General features: G+C 39.1%; 1 protein-coding gene across 2 annotated transcripts in view; it reads right to left on the reverse strand.

Annotated features, from left to right (window-relative positions):
* Positions 1 to 14,774, reverse strand: part of ZFAND3 (zinc finger AN1-type containing 3) — a 135,125-nt gene that overhangs the window by 11,967 nt on the left and 108,384 nt on the right. For both annotated transcript variants that reach the window (XM_071428388.1, XM_071428382.1), the window contains exon 6: positions 7,594 to 7,764. In XM_071428388.1, coding sequence (XP_071284489.1) covers positions 7,594 to 7,764 — 171 coding nt within the window. The remainder of the gene's footprint in view (positions 1 to 7,593; positions 7,765 to 14,774) is intronic.

The following is a 14,774-nucleotide window of genomic DNA, read 5'->3' on the forward strand; positions in this document are numbered from 1 at the left end:
TTAAGATAAGATTTTATTTAAGGGGAAAAATACTCTAGCTCCTGGAAAGAATTCTGACTTTTCAAGCAAATTTAGACAATTCCTTTCAATTATCCTTTTTCTCCTCCCAGTTCTGGTACAGCAGTTGTGGCTATGTTCTTTCCCCACTTCTTCCTGTGAATATCTTAGACTTTCATCAACAAAATTTACATTCATCACTACCTAAGCCTTACCTTAACTAGGTGGTAATGTTCCTTCAGGATTAATCAGATTATTATGGCATATTTTTGGGCCTTCTGTGTCTACTTCAAATATCAAATACTAGTAGAATCAGTACTTCTGTGTACAGCTGTTTTTAACATATGGACATGTCTGAATCATTTTTAAGGGGGACTTATCTGTCCTTTTTTCCTAAGAAAAAAATGACTCAGAGACTGAGCAAATACTTCCCTAAAGGTACCTGGAAAAGATATGAGATAGTCTCAGATAGCTTTTTATGTTCAAGTTCACTAGGCCATGTGTCTCTTGTGCATAAATGACAATTAAAAAATTGTATCATCCTTCCCTTTATGGACACACTTCACTCTTCTGTAACTACAATACAGGTATGTAGGGAAGAGATTTAATGTGGCACACTTACAAAATGCTGATTTTTCACCCAGCACTGCAGTTCCCATTTGAAAACCCCAGAAGGTTATATACTGATGAACTTACTACATCAGTAATGTCAAAATAAAACCACTTTTTGTTTTTAGAAGGAACAGCCTAACTTGTTTTACTTAAGGACGACTTGGGGACTTAAGAGATGAGCAGCCCATTTCAATTACATGGACTGATTGGGACCACAGGAAGGTAAGGAACAGGCTCAGTACATATTACTAAATCAACACTGCCAAACTTTTGGTAGCACAATGGAAGAAATCAAAATCAGCACATCCTGTAAGAAACCCATGTTAATTGAACAAGCCGGAGAATTATACTGGAGCCTCTTCAAACAATATTTCATGATTCCTAATTATAAGGAGCATGAACTCCATTAACACTTTTAAAGCTGCAGACAGCTTTTCTGAAACCTAGACACTAAAGCATTTTTCTGGGTCCTACACTTGGAGTCTAGGATGCACCAATTAATCAACTACTTCTTCATTTCCAGTACCTTCAGAATACATACTAGAAAAACCAACATTAGTTAACAGCTCCTATTCCCCATCCATTAAACTGGAGTCTTGGAATAACATCTTCATAAAATACAACAAAACAAACCCCCCTCCCCCCTCTAAGTTCAAGTTCACACTACAATAGACTTTGTGTTTTGTTGGGTATTTTTTTAATACTTGCAGCAATATAAGGTAAGATGCTGGACGTTCCTGAAATGGCTGAAGCAAAAGAACTATTCTGGGAGCAACTCCCTTAGGAGAACAGCCAACACAGGACAGCTGAATATGGCACATCTTACAAGCTGACAACAAGACTTGCCAGGGCTGTAGTAACCAGTCACTAATAAGATTTATTTTAATACTTCTTACTGAACTGGCTGACTCATACTCTCCAGAAGCACTGTGCATATTTCGTCTCAATCAATGGAAGTACATCTGTTATACCAAGACAGAATCATGCCCTGAAGCCATTTTGGCTTGTACCAGATAAACCTTATCCATCTAGAAAGTGAATTTACCAGCACCATTACAAATTCTCTTCCACAGAAAAAGGTTCCATGGAAATGGAACTATGATTTAATATATGACCAAGTTTTAAAAGAAACATTAGTTTCAATACATGTTTGACAACTTTGTATAAAGATGGAGCAGCTTATCTATTCAAATTTGTTTCTTTTTTCCTGTTTTTCTGAAGATTATTTCTAAATTAACTGAGTAAATCAAATCACTCCAAATTTATTTTGGCACAATCCAAACAAGTGCTTCATCTCCTGTATTTATGGACCAGCAGTTCTGTTATCCAAGTTAAGAATCTGCAGCTGCTTTTCTTCCACTTTTTTGATTACTCAATGACAGTGAGACTTGCTGCCATTTTATCTGTAAGTACAGTCTCTGCTGTGTGGATGTATTTTGTTTCTGCTAGTGCTTGATAGGAGTCTGTTTTTCTCTCCCTCTTATCTCTGTGCTTAGACCAAACAAAACAAACCAACAGTAACACCAAGAAAAGAATTTCAAGAGATTGTTATAGATTTATACAGAACTAAATGAAAAACAGGGATGTGAAAAATAAGCACAGTAACTAGGAAGGAAATTTATGCCCTTCTAAAGGAGCAGGCTGTCGTGGGTCATGTGCTCCACCCTCAATTCCAGGTGCTCAGCACCCTGAGGTGGCTCTCTGGCTGAGTTGCAAAGCTTGACTCTTGTTTCCTGGCTCAGTCTTATTGCTGTAGAGGCCACTTGTGAACTGCATCCCTTCCAATCAAAAAGCAGACAAACATCAGTACTTGCCAACATCTCACAAATTAAAATTGCAAACCACCACATTCTGCCTTCACCTCTGCCTGAGGTTAGTGCTCACAGCAGCCTCCCCCAAGAGCAGCAGCGAGTGCACAGCTGTTAGGCCAGATGCATTCCAGGAAATTGTAGCTTCTTACAACATAACCTAGGCCAGTAAAATTCCAAGAAAAGCTTTCTTGTCCACACAGGCAAGAAATATGGCTAGCAAGCGTTTGATCATGTTTGCAACATGACTGAGCAATTATTTTTCAAGTGTGATCAAGCTGGAAGGTTTCAACGTCTTCCCGTCCTCCTAAGTACCCCCTCTGGCCCAAGAACAGGAAAAACATTACAATTCCTATCTGAGAAGCACACAAACAAATGGCACTGCTGCTGGAAGCTGCAGCCTGGCTTGCTTTGCAGGGCCCATTATCTCAGGCACCCCTCTGATCGCCAAGAGCCAGGTGGAGTCTGAGGTACAGACACACCCATAAGGATGTGGCCAACAAACACCAAAGTGTTCTACACAAAAGCTGCTGCAGAGCTGGCACCCTACACTAATTTTTCTCTAACTGCTGACTAGAATGGATCATATTTCGCATGCAATTCCAAAAACAAGATCACTGAAGAGTTCTGTGTGTTGGCTTGGTACCACAGACCTAGTGCTACCAGAACTGCTTTTTACTGTAAAACTGTAAGCCTCTTTCATAAAATTAAATTTTGCTTTCTGTGCAAATAGTTTCTATAGAGTAAAAGTTTACAGCTCAGTGTCTTTTAAAACTGTATGTAACTTTATTTAGTAGCAATATACATCTAGTCAAGCAATTAAGGGCAGGCCTAGAAATTTATAGTGTTATTTGCAACTAATCAACCTGTATTTTTTACAATACATTTCCAAAACTCAGTGTTTTATAGCTACTTCCACTCACACATTCAGTGTCCCTACTTTTGAACCAACTCTCTGGTAACCATCCAGTTATGACACCACTGAGGCAACAACTTCTTTTTCAGATCAAGGATCACAGGCAGTTGATTTCAGAGTGCTTGCAAAAATGCTGTAACAGTGTAACTGGAAGAGTATGATTCCTGCAATTCTTTGATGATAAAACTGACTCCTAAATTTAATATTAAATAAAAATTATTTCAATACAATCATTACCCATTGTAAGACACTGAACTATTGGAAGGGCCAAACTAGAGAACGCTGCTATCTGCAGGACTTGCCTACTCTTACTGTTACCTACAAACAGTGCACAAGAAGCTGATTTTGTTTTAGTGGTGTTGATACAAAGGTTATGCCATCAGAAGCTCAAAATGAGAATTCATTTAAAAATTTCTCTTTCTCACCGGAGCTTGCAAAGTGCATCAGCAATTAACAATTCCTATCACTTCTCCCAGTTTGCTGTGTGAAAAGGCTCAGAACTCGTCTTACAAATTGCTCTTTTGAAGATCAAAGGGAAGCCGAATTTGTCTTGTGTGTGCTCTGGATGAGTTTGTAATTTACTGGAACTTTCAGAGGAGGTTTGGCAGCACAGTCGTTTGACAGCCCCGGGGCACAGGATTCAGGGGAGCTCTGTGACTCTTCCCTTCTGAGTTCCTTCCTTAGCTTTAATTGGCGCCTCATTAGAAATTAATGAAAATGACATCCTCTGTTCTTCCTGCTCCGGGCGTAGAATGCTACAAAAAGACCCATCACAATTCATAACACATTCAATTTATACAGCAATGGCTCTTAAGCATTATTTATGAGATGTGAATTTCTTGTCAGCAGTTAGTAACTTGAACACAGTGGAAGAAGAATGAAAAAATATCTTGAGAGTATGTGTGTATGAAAACAAACAAATCTCTCTACATCTGAAAAATGTTGTGTTTGAATTGCTGGAACTCCCTTCTCAGTAGTGAATTGTTGTTCTTCACAGCAAAGCCCTGCAGCACTGTCAAATCTGTCTAAAATTCCATGTAGTGTCAAGGGAACAAGCTCAGCAGCATCACCTCCCTCTGGACAGGGCTTACAGGAGACAGGAGAGCCAATACAGCAGCCTCCCAAAGATCTCTGAGCTGATGTAAAGCACCAGTCACTCTCTCTGTCTCCTTCCCAAAAAGGCTGCGCCTTGTTGGACAAGTCCCAGTTAAATGGATCAGTATTTGCTGATACATCTACATTAAAACACTGTTCAGTATGCATAAATTTTCCTTTCCACTATGTCTCACTAAAAATCTCACTGGAGGATTCACCAGGACAAATCATCAAAAAATAAGATGATTTCCAGTACTTTTAACATTAGGGCAAGAAGATACACAACAGGAAACAATTAAATTGTTGGTCTGTGGAGTGAATTTGGATTTTAACAAGACTGTTTCAGACACAGCTTTGGATCAACATTTTTCTGCTTTAAATCCTTTTTCCTTACATCCAAGCAAACGCACACACTCATCATTCTGAAGATGGTGTCTGCCTTTTTATCGATCCTGATAGCAGATTTTCTCTTAATGTTTAAAACTGGGAGGAGTTCCCCCCATTTTTTCTCGTTTCTTTAGTTCAGGATTAAGATGGCAAGAATTTAATAGCAGTGGTTCAAAACTCAGTTCAAACAATGTTCTATGCTGACCATTACTTTTGAAGAGTGTATGTGCTTATTTTATGCCAGTTGATTCTATCTCATCACCTCCACCTGACCACACATCATTCATTACCTGTGCTTCACATTAGGACAGAAAAGTATAACCCAGTCATGTGGATTTAGGAAACATTTTAAACAAAGCACAATTTGACAGATTTGTTCTACTGCATTTCCATCATGTCCTCCCAGGGTTTTTGAATGGGCTTGTCATTCATGACCTAAAGCAACCTAATTTTACAGACAGCAGGGCAAGCTAGCAAGAATGGTTTCTCAGGCAGCATCTTTAAAACTGACCAGAGACACATGCTGCTGATCATTGGTAAAGCAGTTTGGGTGATGTGAAGCTGAGGTGCCCAGGGTGGCTCAGTGGTAGCATTTGGCTTGCTTCTTATTAATCTGACTATTAAAGGTAAGTGGCACAGGGTATGCCCACACTGACATCACATCAGAGCAAAGATAACACACCCTTACTGCACACAGTATTAATGAAACACTGTAACTGCACAGAAACCAAAGATTTCCAGTTTTTTCAGCCTCTTGGACACATGGAAACAGACTCCTGCCTTCTATTTTCTCATTAAAAGTACAGAATAGAAATGTTTATAATCCAAACTATAAACTGTGTAGGATGTAATACAGGAATGCAAATTTTCATCTCCTCGCTTATTGCTGAGGAATTCAGAATTTTTTTCACATTCATGTTTTATTAACACATTTTATGAACTTTAACAGAAGTATTTCCATAAAGCTATATATATCCAGTAGAAGAAAATTAAAGAATAATTCCTACAACATTTATATTACAACAGTATTGAATTATGGAACCACTTCATGAAAACTTGAGAGGAACCAGCTAAATGTATCTGTAATCCAGTTTACAGAAAAAAAGGCAGGTCTTATGTAATTTTAAAAACATTACTGATCAATGAAAGGGCTTTTTAAAAGTTGCTTTCAACTTAATTGCTCTTACATAGCTCCAATATTGCAGAATGTAGGAAAGATTAATGATGTTACATAATGGTTAAGCAATCATTTTTCCAATCCACCCCAAAATTCAAACTCTCCCACTATTTGGGACCATTCTTCAATTTCAATCAGGTGCCTGTGAGCTGGCTCAGTTGTTATATACTTGACAACAGCAGACCAAGAACAGAAATTCCTGCCTCTACCATGCTGAGCAGAAAGAGCCATACCAAAATGTGTCATTGATAGCCCTGAATTTCTTCAGTTTGATAAAAAAAATGTTACCAGACACTTCAAAGTATCCTGACACATGATTTCTATAACAGGAATTTCAACATTATAGCTACTGATTTCATGTTTGGTGGCTTCACATATCATGTAAGTTCTGTGCCAGTGCTCCAATATCAAAACAAAGCCTTATCTCATGTCCAAAAGAGCCCAACACAATAGTAATCTCTAGAGCCTGAGGACAGACAGATGCTGAAGAAGAGAAGAAAGCATAATCCAAAATCTTTGCAGCTTTCTATCACTTCTCCTCACTTGGCATTTGGTATTCAGTATAGGATTAACTGTCTTTGTTACTACCTTAGCCCACCCTTCCTCTCCACACTGCTGCTCAGAAGGACATGCCTTCTCTCCAGATAATGGTTTCAACACAAGATGTTATATTTGACAGGTGCAACATGAATTGCACCTATCATTTGTGCAGATCCCTTGGAAATTATCCCCTGCCTGAGACACAATGGAGTAACTGAAACAAACTTCTCCAAATGTATCAATAAAACCACTGTCAGAGAGTTCAATGTAACCCTCAATACATGATTATAGGAAAAAATAATTAGCAGGTAAAACTACCACATGCCATTATCACTGGGTCTAACAAGCACATTTAAACCAGTTAAGAACACAATTGTTCCATGAAGGAGAGAGCATCTCCTTTGGAATCCAGTCACATTAACATGTTCTGAATAATGTTCTGAAACATTATTGTTTCAGAAAGATTATTTGCATTTAATGTGAAACCCCAAATTAGCTGCCTGCATGGGATTATTGTCTTCAATTCAACTGCCTGAACACTGTCATCAACTTTGGAAAAGCCAAGTTGGATGATTTTAAGTGTATGGTGAACAGTAAGTCTTCCCCACACAAACTAAGTGTGAGAATGGAAATATTTTCTGTTAGAGGGGTTTTTTGATTTAAGTTTTCAATATTTATGTAATTATAACATCCAGAACCAGCTACTGACCTGTGTTCCTTTACACCCTATAGAAACCTTCTTTGCATATTTATTGATGTGCTTTGTGCTTCTTCTCCTGTCAAGTGGGTATGATGCCCTGCCTGCCTTACAGGGAACTTCTGAAGCTGAATTCATTAATATCTGGCATCTCTTGAGACAAGGCATCACATCAAGGCCAAAGTTTTAAAGGGGAAATTTGAGGAACTAATTCTAACTTTTTGCTACCAATGGAAGCTATAGCTTCTGTTTAAAGCTTCTTTGCAAGGTGAAAAACACAAGTGTTCTCTGTATTTCCACGTGTGACCCAGACCTGAGCACGGCTGCGTTCGAAAGCCGGGTGCTACTGCCGAGCTGTACTCACCACAGCGACACGATCCCAGCTCCTGCTGTACTAGTTCCAGTTTTGTTTGGCACTGGAAGCATCGACGTCTACTCTTCTGTTTGGATCGACTGGTTTCTTCAGGCCTGTCATTACTGTCATCCAGTAGCCGTGGCCGTTTCACAGGAGAAGCCTCACTCTCCGACTGTGAATCTGTTGTATTCACAATAAATATTTTAGGAGAAATATTAGAATTTCCTTGCTGAGGCATCCCTTTAGACAGACTGAAGGTATATTGCTTTCAGCTGGTATATTGCTTTCAGAGGTATCACAGCAAGCAGTGTGATACCTCCCATTCTATTGCATATGCATGTTTTCTTAATAACCAAAATGAGCATCAAGTAAAGGACAAATTATCTTTGTTCCCTGTAAGAACACCTCCTGCTATCAATACTGAGTATAAAGTGAACTGATTAGCTTCCTTCCAACCTTGGCTGGGTCATATGGAGATACATGTAGAGCATACACCATCCTAAACAATTGCAGGCTTCATCTGTTATCTCGTTTATTTTCTCCTGCACCGCCTTCGGTGTCCCCACACAAACTGACTGAAGTGATTGAAAACAACCGAGCACAGGTTTGACCTATTTCCTCCCTGGACAGGAGGGGGATTTTTCAAGCACAGCATGTAAATTGTATCTCTTATGTCTGAAGGCAGTACATGAAAGCACCATACCATGCTTCCCTCTCTTTTCACATGGATAACAATTTAAATGCAAATTAGTATACACCAACAATACAAGCCCAAACAAAATAAGCATGATCTGTACATACATCCTATAAATTCCAAATGCCCAGCCATTTCTAAAGTATTAGTCAGAATACTATTTGCATTAATACCTTCATAAATTTCAGCTTGTAAGAAAATGGTGTGTGGAAAGCCTTTAAGAGTTAAAGTTTATAACAGCCTTACTTCAGATAGTGTAGTGCCTTTTTTTTTTTCAGCCTTTCTTATTTTTTACAATGGAGAGTGTACTGACAAGGGTTCTAGAGTAACACATGGAATGCACATTATTGACTGAACAGTGAGATGCCCAAGCCTTGTTTTTGTGGCATGTCAGAGACATGACATTTCAGTGGATCTGCTGCTCTGCGAACCAAGTCAGGTCAGAAAAGATATTTTCCCTTCCCAGATCTGTGCACAGTAGAATCAGTGCTGTATTTCTTTGTAATACAAACTGCAAATAAATCTAATCCCAACTGTACTAAAAATTAAATTGTTGGTTGCAGTGCTGCAAGGAGCTGCTGAAAGACATTACTGCAATCAGTCAGTATTCTACTGCATGATGGTGAGCAAGGAAGAAAAAGCCCATTAGCTGAGTTAAATCCCTTTACAACCAACATTAATCCAACAAATAACAGGCTAAATCTATCTTTTTGCCAGGATGGTAACCCATTGAATATGTCTGTACCATTATTCTAAGATTCCATTGCTTATGTCTGCTTTGTGCTGTCCTGGATTAGGCAGGAGAAGGTAACTGCCATGGATACAACACTGTCCATTACCCTGTTGTGTCAGCTATCTTACCTGAGCCACTGCTGATCAACATCATGACTTTCCTTGAGTAAACACCTAAAGGAGTCAGACTTGGAATACATGGTAGCTTCTCCCTTTGGGGAGGCTCTGTTAACTTCTCCTGGCTCCTCACATGCAATACAGACTAATTCACATTTCTTACCTGTGTTTCAGCCCTTGTGGCACAGTGTTTTTCCTGTTGCACCCCACTGTTCACAGCCATTACAAATAAACACCTTGCCTCACTGGGGCCTATGTTGTTTGTTTCTGTCACACTGCTCTTAAGATACGCTGAAAATGTGCCTGGCTTTCCAACAAGTATAAAGCTTCTGTATCTCACATTTCATAGAAGAGTGAACTCCTTTCTGCACTGCATATAGGTGATAAGTTTTTATTAAGCTGCAATGATTTTATCTGATGTGTGCCTCAAGACAGCCACCTTTTTGATCAGTGTCACAGATTACAATTTACACCTTACAAAATACATATATTAGGCCTAAACTAACATTCAGTACATAATGTACTCCACCTCTGCATGCCTGGCTGTGCAGGAGCCTTGGCAAGGAAAAGAACATAGTGCATAATGCATTAATACAGCTATGGAACAACTAGTCCTGTCTTAAATCTCTGGAGATAACAGTTCAAGGGAAAGATCCTCTGAACAGACTGCCAGACTCCCTGAACAGAGATCCCAACTCATGTCCCATGGACACTTGTTTTCAGAGTGCCTAGAACACCAGGCTGGGGTGTATAAGGACACCCCCTCCAACAGGCAGATTCTGTCCTGTGAGCTGGCTGACTCAGCATGCAGTAAAACCTGCCCCAGCCCACCCTGCTGCCCCAAATGGAAGATGCACATCATTTGCAGTTTATTCACTACTCAGATACACTGCCAGTATGGAACAGCTGCACCTCCCCACATCTTTGCCTCTGAAAATATAAGCCATTCTGGTAGTTCTCAGAAGCAAATTTGGTATTCTGAATTACACTGATGGAAACCATAGTGGTCTGCTGATCCTGAAGTCCAATTCATGGCGTGAGTCAGGCAGTGTCTAATAAGTTAATGAAACCATACGCCTTAATGAGAAAAACAGCTACCTCAAGTCAGGCTAGTAGTCCTACAAATGAAAATACTTAATCATACACTTTCAGTTAATTGGTAATGACTAACTGAATATTAACATGAGTTGTTCATTATCATAGAAATTATAGATATCTCATTTTTTACAATGTGTATCTCTCTGCCATAAGCTAAACCACTTAGCGCTGAGGCATACTCAACCTGGCTCTCAGAGACAGCACCATCTCTCTGATCACTGATTGCCCAGGACCTTGAACACAGGAGTCCAAGCTAACACTCATCACAAACCAGACCCACAGCTCACACACTTCCATTTCCCATGGGCAAGTACAGCAAGCAAGGAGAAAGCACAGAGCAGAAATTAGACCTCTTAGAGTCAGTCCGGTGTGGATTTCTTCCAGATCACGTTGCTTTTCATGATACTGACACATGCAGTACAGGACACGAGATACATCTTCCAGCACCTGGAATCTTGCAACCTTAAAGTTCAAAGATCTGATAGCAAAATCAAATTGCCCTACATAGCTTTACTACCTGGAGTGCAACTGAAAAAAACCCCTAGGAATACAGGCTGAAGTTCTGCAACCAGAATCAAGAATAAATGCCCAGCATGAACCTTTAAACAACCAACAAAGCCTACAGAGAAGAGGATTCTCTCAGCCAGTGACTGACAGTGGCTTTTCTCAGAAAGTTGGTTAATTCAACAACAGTTACTTCTTTCTTTGCTTGTAAGAAACATTTTCCATGCTCAACTTACATTTTATTATTGCACCTAAACCAACAAATACCCAGTCCGAGAGAAAAACAAAAATGCTCTTCTTCTACCCACAGATGTAAAAATCATAAAACTTCTCTGTAAAAATGAACAATAAGGATTAGAAATCCCCAAAATTTCAGGAAGAAACTACTCAGCAGAGTAACTGCCATTGACACATCCCCACTGCAAATTTAATTCTGAGTTAAGAAGCAAGGATTCTTCTGATATCTGATGGTGGAGATCCTTCTAATTGTGAATCAAACTCCCATTTGAAATGAGAGAACAAAGAAGTTCAGTTAGGCAAGGCTGAAACTGGAGGCTTGTCTGGAATCAATAAGCAGAGCAGTGTTCTTAAAACTCTTATGTCATGAACAGAGACTTATCCCTGACTGTCCCTGTTCTCATCTTCATTACTCATATTCTCCCCTCAAATTTTTTCCAAAAAAATGGTGCCTGAGCTGATTTTCACTCCCTTACTCTCCAGCCTTGGAGGAGTTTGCAGGCTGCATGCAGATGGCATCAGTTCCAATCATGATGGCTCCTCCATGGCATTTGGGGGGAGAGTGGGATGCTCTAGACCCAACAGAGACATGGGCTAACAAAACTTAACAGGGAAGGAGGAAGAATGGAAGAGATGGGAAAATCATAAGAAAAAGAGGATCTCTCCTCTGCTGCTGCTTTGTTCAAGATGAATCTGTTTAATCTCTGGTTTCATGACAGCTTTTGAGGCACTCAATCAGGTTTTTTTCTAATCATAAAGAACCCATCACACAGACTGGCATTTATGATCTCAACTGTCTGTGCAAACACCAGAACAAGCAGTCTTTAATGAAACCTCAAACATTACTGCCATCTCCCCTGAAACTATTTTAGAAGCAGCTTAAACTGTTAAAATCTCTGCCCATGAAGAAACTTGCATAGTCACAGACAACAACAATGTAACATGGATTAACTAAAATTTAAGCAATAGCTTGTTGCCAATTTCTAGTTGGTTTTTTTTTCTTTCTTTTTTAAAATTGATTATTCTGTTCTTAGATGAGGGATTACTTAACTGGCTGGCATGTTGATTATGCATTAAAAATTTCATCTAGAAAAAACTGCCTCCATACAAATCTTCCCTATCATATTTACCAGAATCATAACTTAAAATAATCTCTCTAGTTCAAATGAATCTAAAATTAACACAGTGGTTCCAAAACCCTTTTGTTTGTTGACTATTAATAAAGAAACAGAAAATCAAGACTAACACCTCATAAACCAAGTCTGACAACTGTGACCGCCTCAGTCCCTCCCTGTTGCTGCACAGTGCTGTGGAAAATGTTATTCTGAAACTCTGATATTTCATTGAAATGAACATCTTATCTTTTCTTCTCACACAATTGTGACTGCATCTCAAGGCTGTGCACCTCTTTGGAAGCACTACCAATCATAAGAAATGTATTTCTTTTGTGAATTCACCTCAGTTTTTTTTAAAACACTACAGATGTCTCAAAAATATCTTACATAAGCCCTTTGGTAATATTTAACCACACAATCTCTTTTCTAGTATCATTGCAGGGCCCTTAGCATCATTATTTCACCGATTTATTTTTTTCCCCTCCATAGAGTTTAAAAGCAACAGCACTAAAACTCAATGTCCCTAAACAATGTGGAATAGAGAGACCACATGGGAACAGTCTCTACAGAACTCACATCCCATCAGTTGCTTCTTTGCCTCAGGAGGCTCTCCATGAAATCACACTGGAGACTATAAATAACACCCATAAGTTGTATTACATAAGTTATTATTTCTCATCCATCACCAAAACCATGCAACAGTAGTTGTTTCCAGCTCTAATGAGTAAAAACAACCAATAAAAACCCCTCACAACTTTCAGCCTAGCTGTTTGAGACACATTAGTGGGAGAACTGCTGCAAAATGTTACAAATCTGAAACATTACTGATGTGCTTCAAACTCTTGACAGAAAAATTCTCCTTCCCACTTTGCAATAGAGCTAAGAAAAAGGATTCCATAACAGACTTGAAGCATTGGATTAATTTAAGAAAAACCCCAAAAACAAACAATCAAACAAACAAACCCTCAAAAAACAAAAAAGGAACTTAGCATGTATACTGCTTTGGGTAGTATAGTAAGTGGTATTTTCATGTTCAACAACAGCATGGCTTCATTTTTCCAAAATGAGAGCTGGCACACATGACATGTGTTGCTAGAAAAGAGGATATACATATACATGTATCCATGTATGTGAGGGAATGGGTATTAATTATATGATTTCAGGAAAACAGACAAGTGTGGGGGTGTAACCATACATACAGTTAGGGTAAGATTCCACTTGCACATAAGAAAAGGCTTTCTTACTGTAGGGGAGAGCTGACACTGGCATAAGCTGCCCAGGTGGGTTTGTGGGGTTCCATCTATGAAGGTACTCAAAACCTGAGTGGACACAGGCCCCAGCCTGCTCTAGGTGACTCTGCTCTAAGCAGAGCAGAGTCTCCTGAGCTCTCTCCTACCTTCAGCCTTTCTTACTTCTAAGATTCATGAACAGGAAAATAAAATTAAAAATTTTATACTAATTCCTTCCCACCATTCAGTTTTTGTTCTCCTTTAAACCCATATTGCCAGTATTGTCACCTGGAAAGAGGAAGTGTAACTTAATGAGGGTTCTAACTACCATCTCTAATGAAACAGAAGAGACTAATCTAATGAATGCTGAAAATGTATGAGAAATAGTGAACTACATAGGCATCTGCATGCATTTTAGCTAAGGTATAATTAGAAAAAGTGTGAAAATGGTATTATCCTTTCCTGTCAATAAAACTCATAATTGTTAAATTTCGTGAAAAGCTAATTAGTTTTCATCTTGCATTTAGGCTCCCATAGTACATCTGCTTTACATTTAAGTTTTTGCATTAGTTCCCCCTTACTCTCTGATGTCAGCATGTCTTTAGTTAAACGAAATGTTAATTTATTTTCTCAAACATTTGTATTTATATACCAGATTGATTCAAACAAGCACATATCTAAATGTATTCAGGCACCTGTACCGTACAGTTCCTTTGATGGATTAACTTCAGGCATTTCAATTAGTTAACACTTCCTGAGGCAATGGCCACCTCTACTGCTGCTGGCTGACATAAGGATTTTGTTTGTTTAGAAAACTACATGAGTGGGGTTCCTTTCCTGAATTACACCCATGGGAGAAGCCTGAAAACCTCCAGAGCCACAACAGATGAGTTTGTGAAGAGAGAACAGGTTGGACATTCCAGGCCTGCTGTTCATCTCATGCTCCAAGGGTAAACACCTGAAGAACGTGTTTAAGAACAGCTGCTGACAGCAACATCATACACACTCAGTGACTGCTGGTGTGTACAGGCATGAGGCAGAATTCTCATTGCCTTGACTACTGGGGGCAATTGATGCAGGGTAGAAACTTGATACTATTCTAAGGATGCTAAGGGAAGCTGGTTTAGGTTTTTGGTGGGGGTTTTTTTAATGGCTCACAAGCAGCATGTCATCTTCATATATTCAGACTATTATAAATAATGAACCTTGAAAAGGCCAGAAGAGAAAAAGGGCCACGACACTAAACTCAAAAAAAATTACAAAAAATATTTTATGGTGTCAATTTGAACTTTTCTCATTATTAAACAATGTACTTTAATAGTACAGGGCTAGGGCTGGGAGAGGGACAAAGGCTGATTCTGGTGACACTTGAAGTCAGAGAACAAATGACATCCTAAGTGGCCTGAATAATCAGAACAGGATTATTAAGTGAAAGGATAATGCACACTACAAATAGCTAAATGG

The sequence above is a fragment of the Agelaius tricolor genome, unplaced genomic scaffold, assembly GCF_023055355.1.
Source record: "Agelaius tricolor isolate 1412-34295 unplaced genomic scaffold, bAgeTri1.0.p SCAF_1, whole genome shotgun sequence".
NCBI lineage: Eukaryota > Metazoa > Chordata > Aves > Passeriformes > Icteridae > Agelaius > Agelaius tricolor.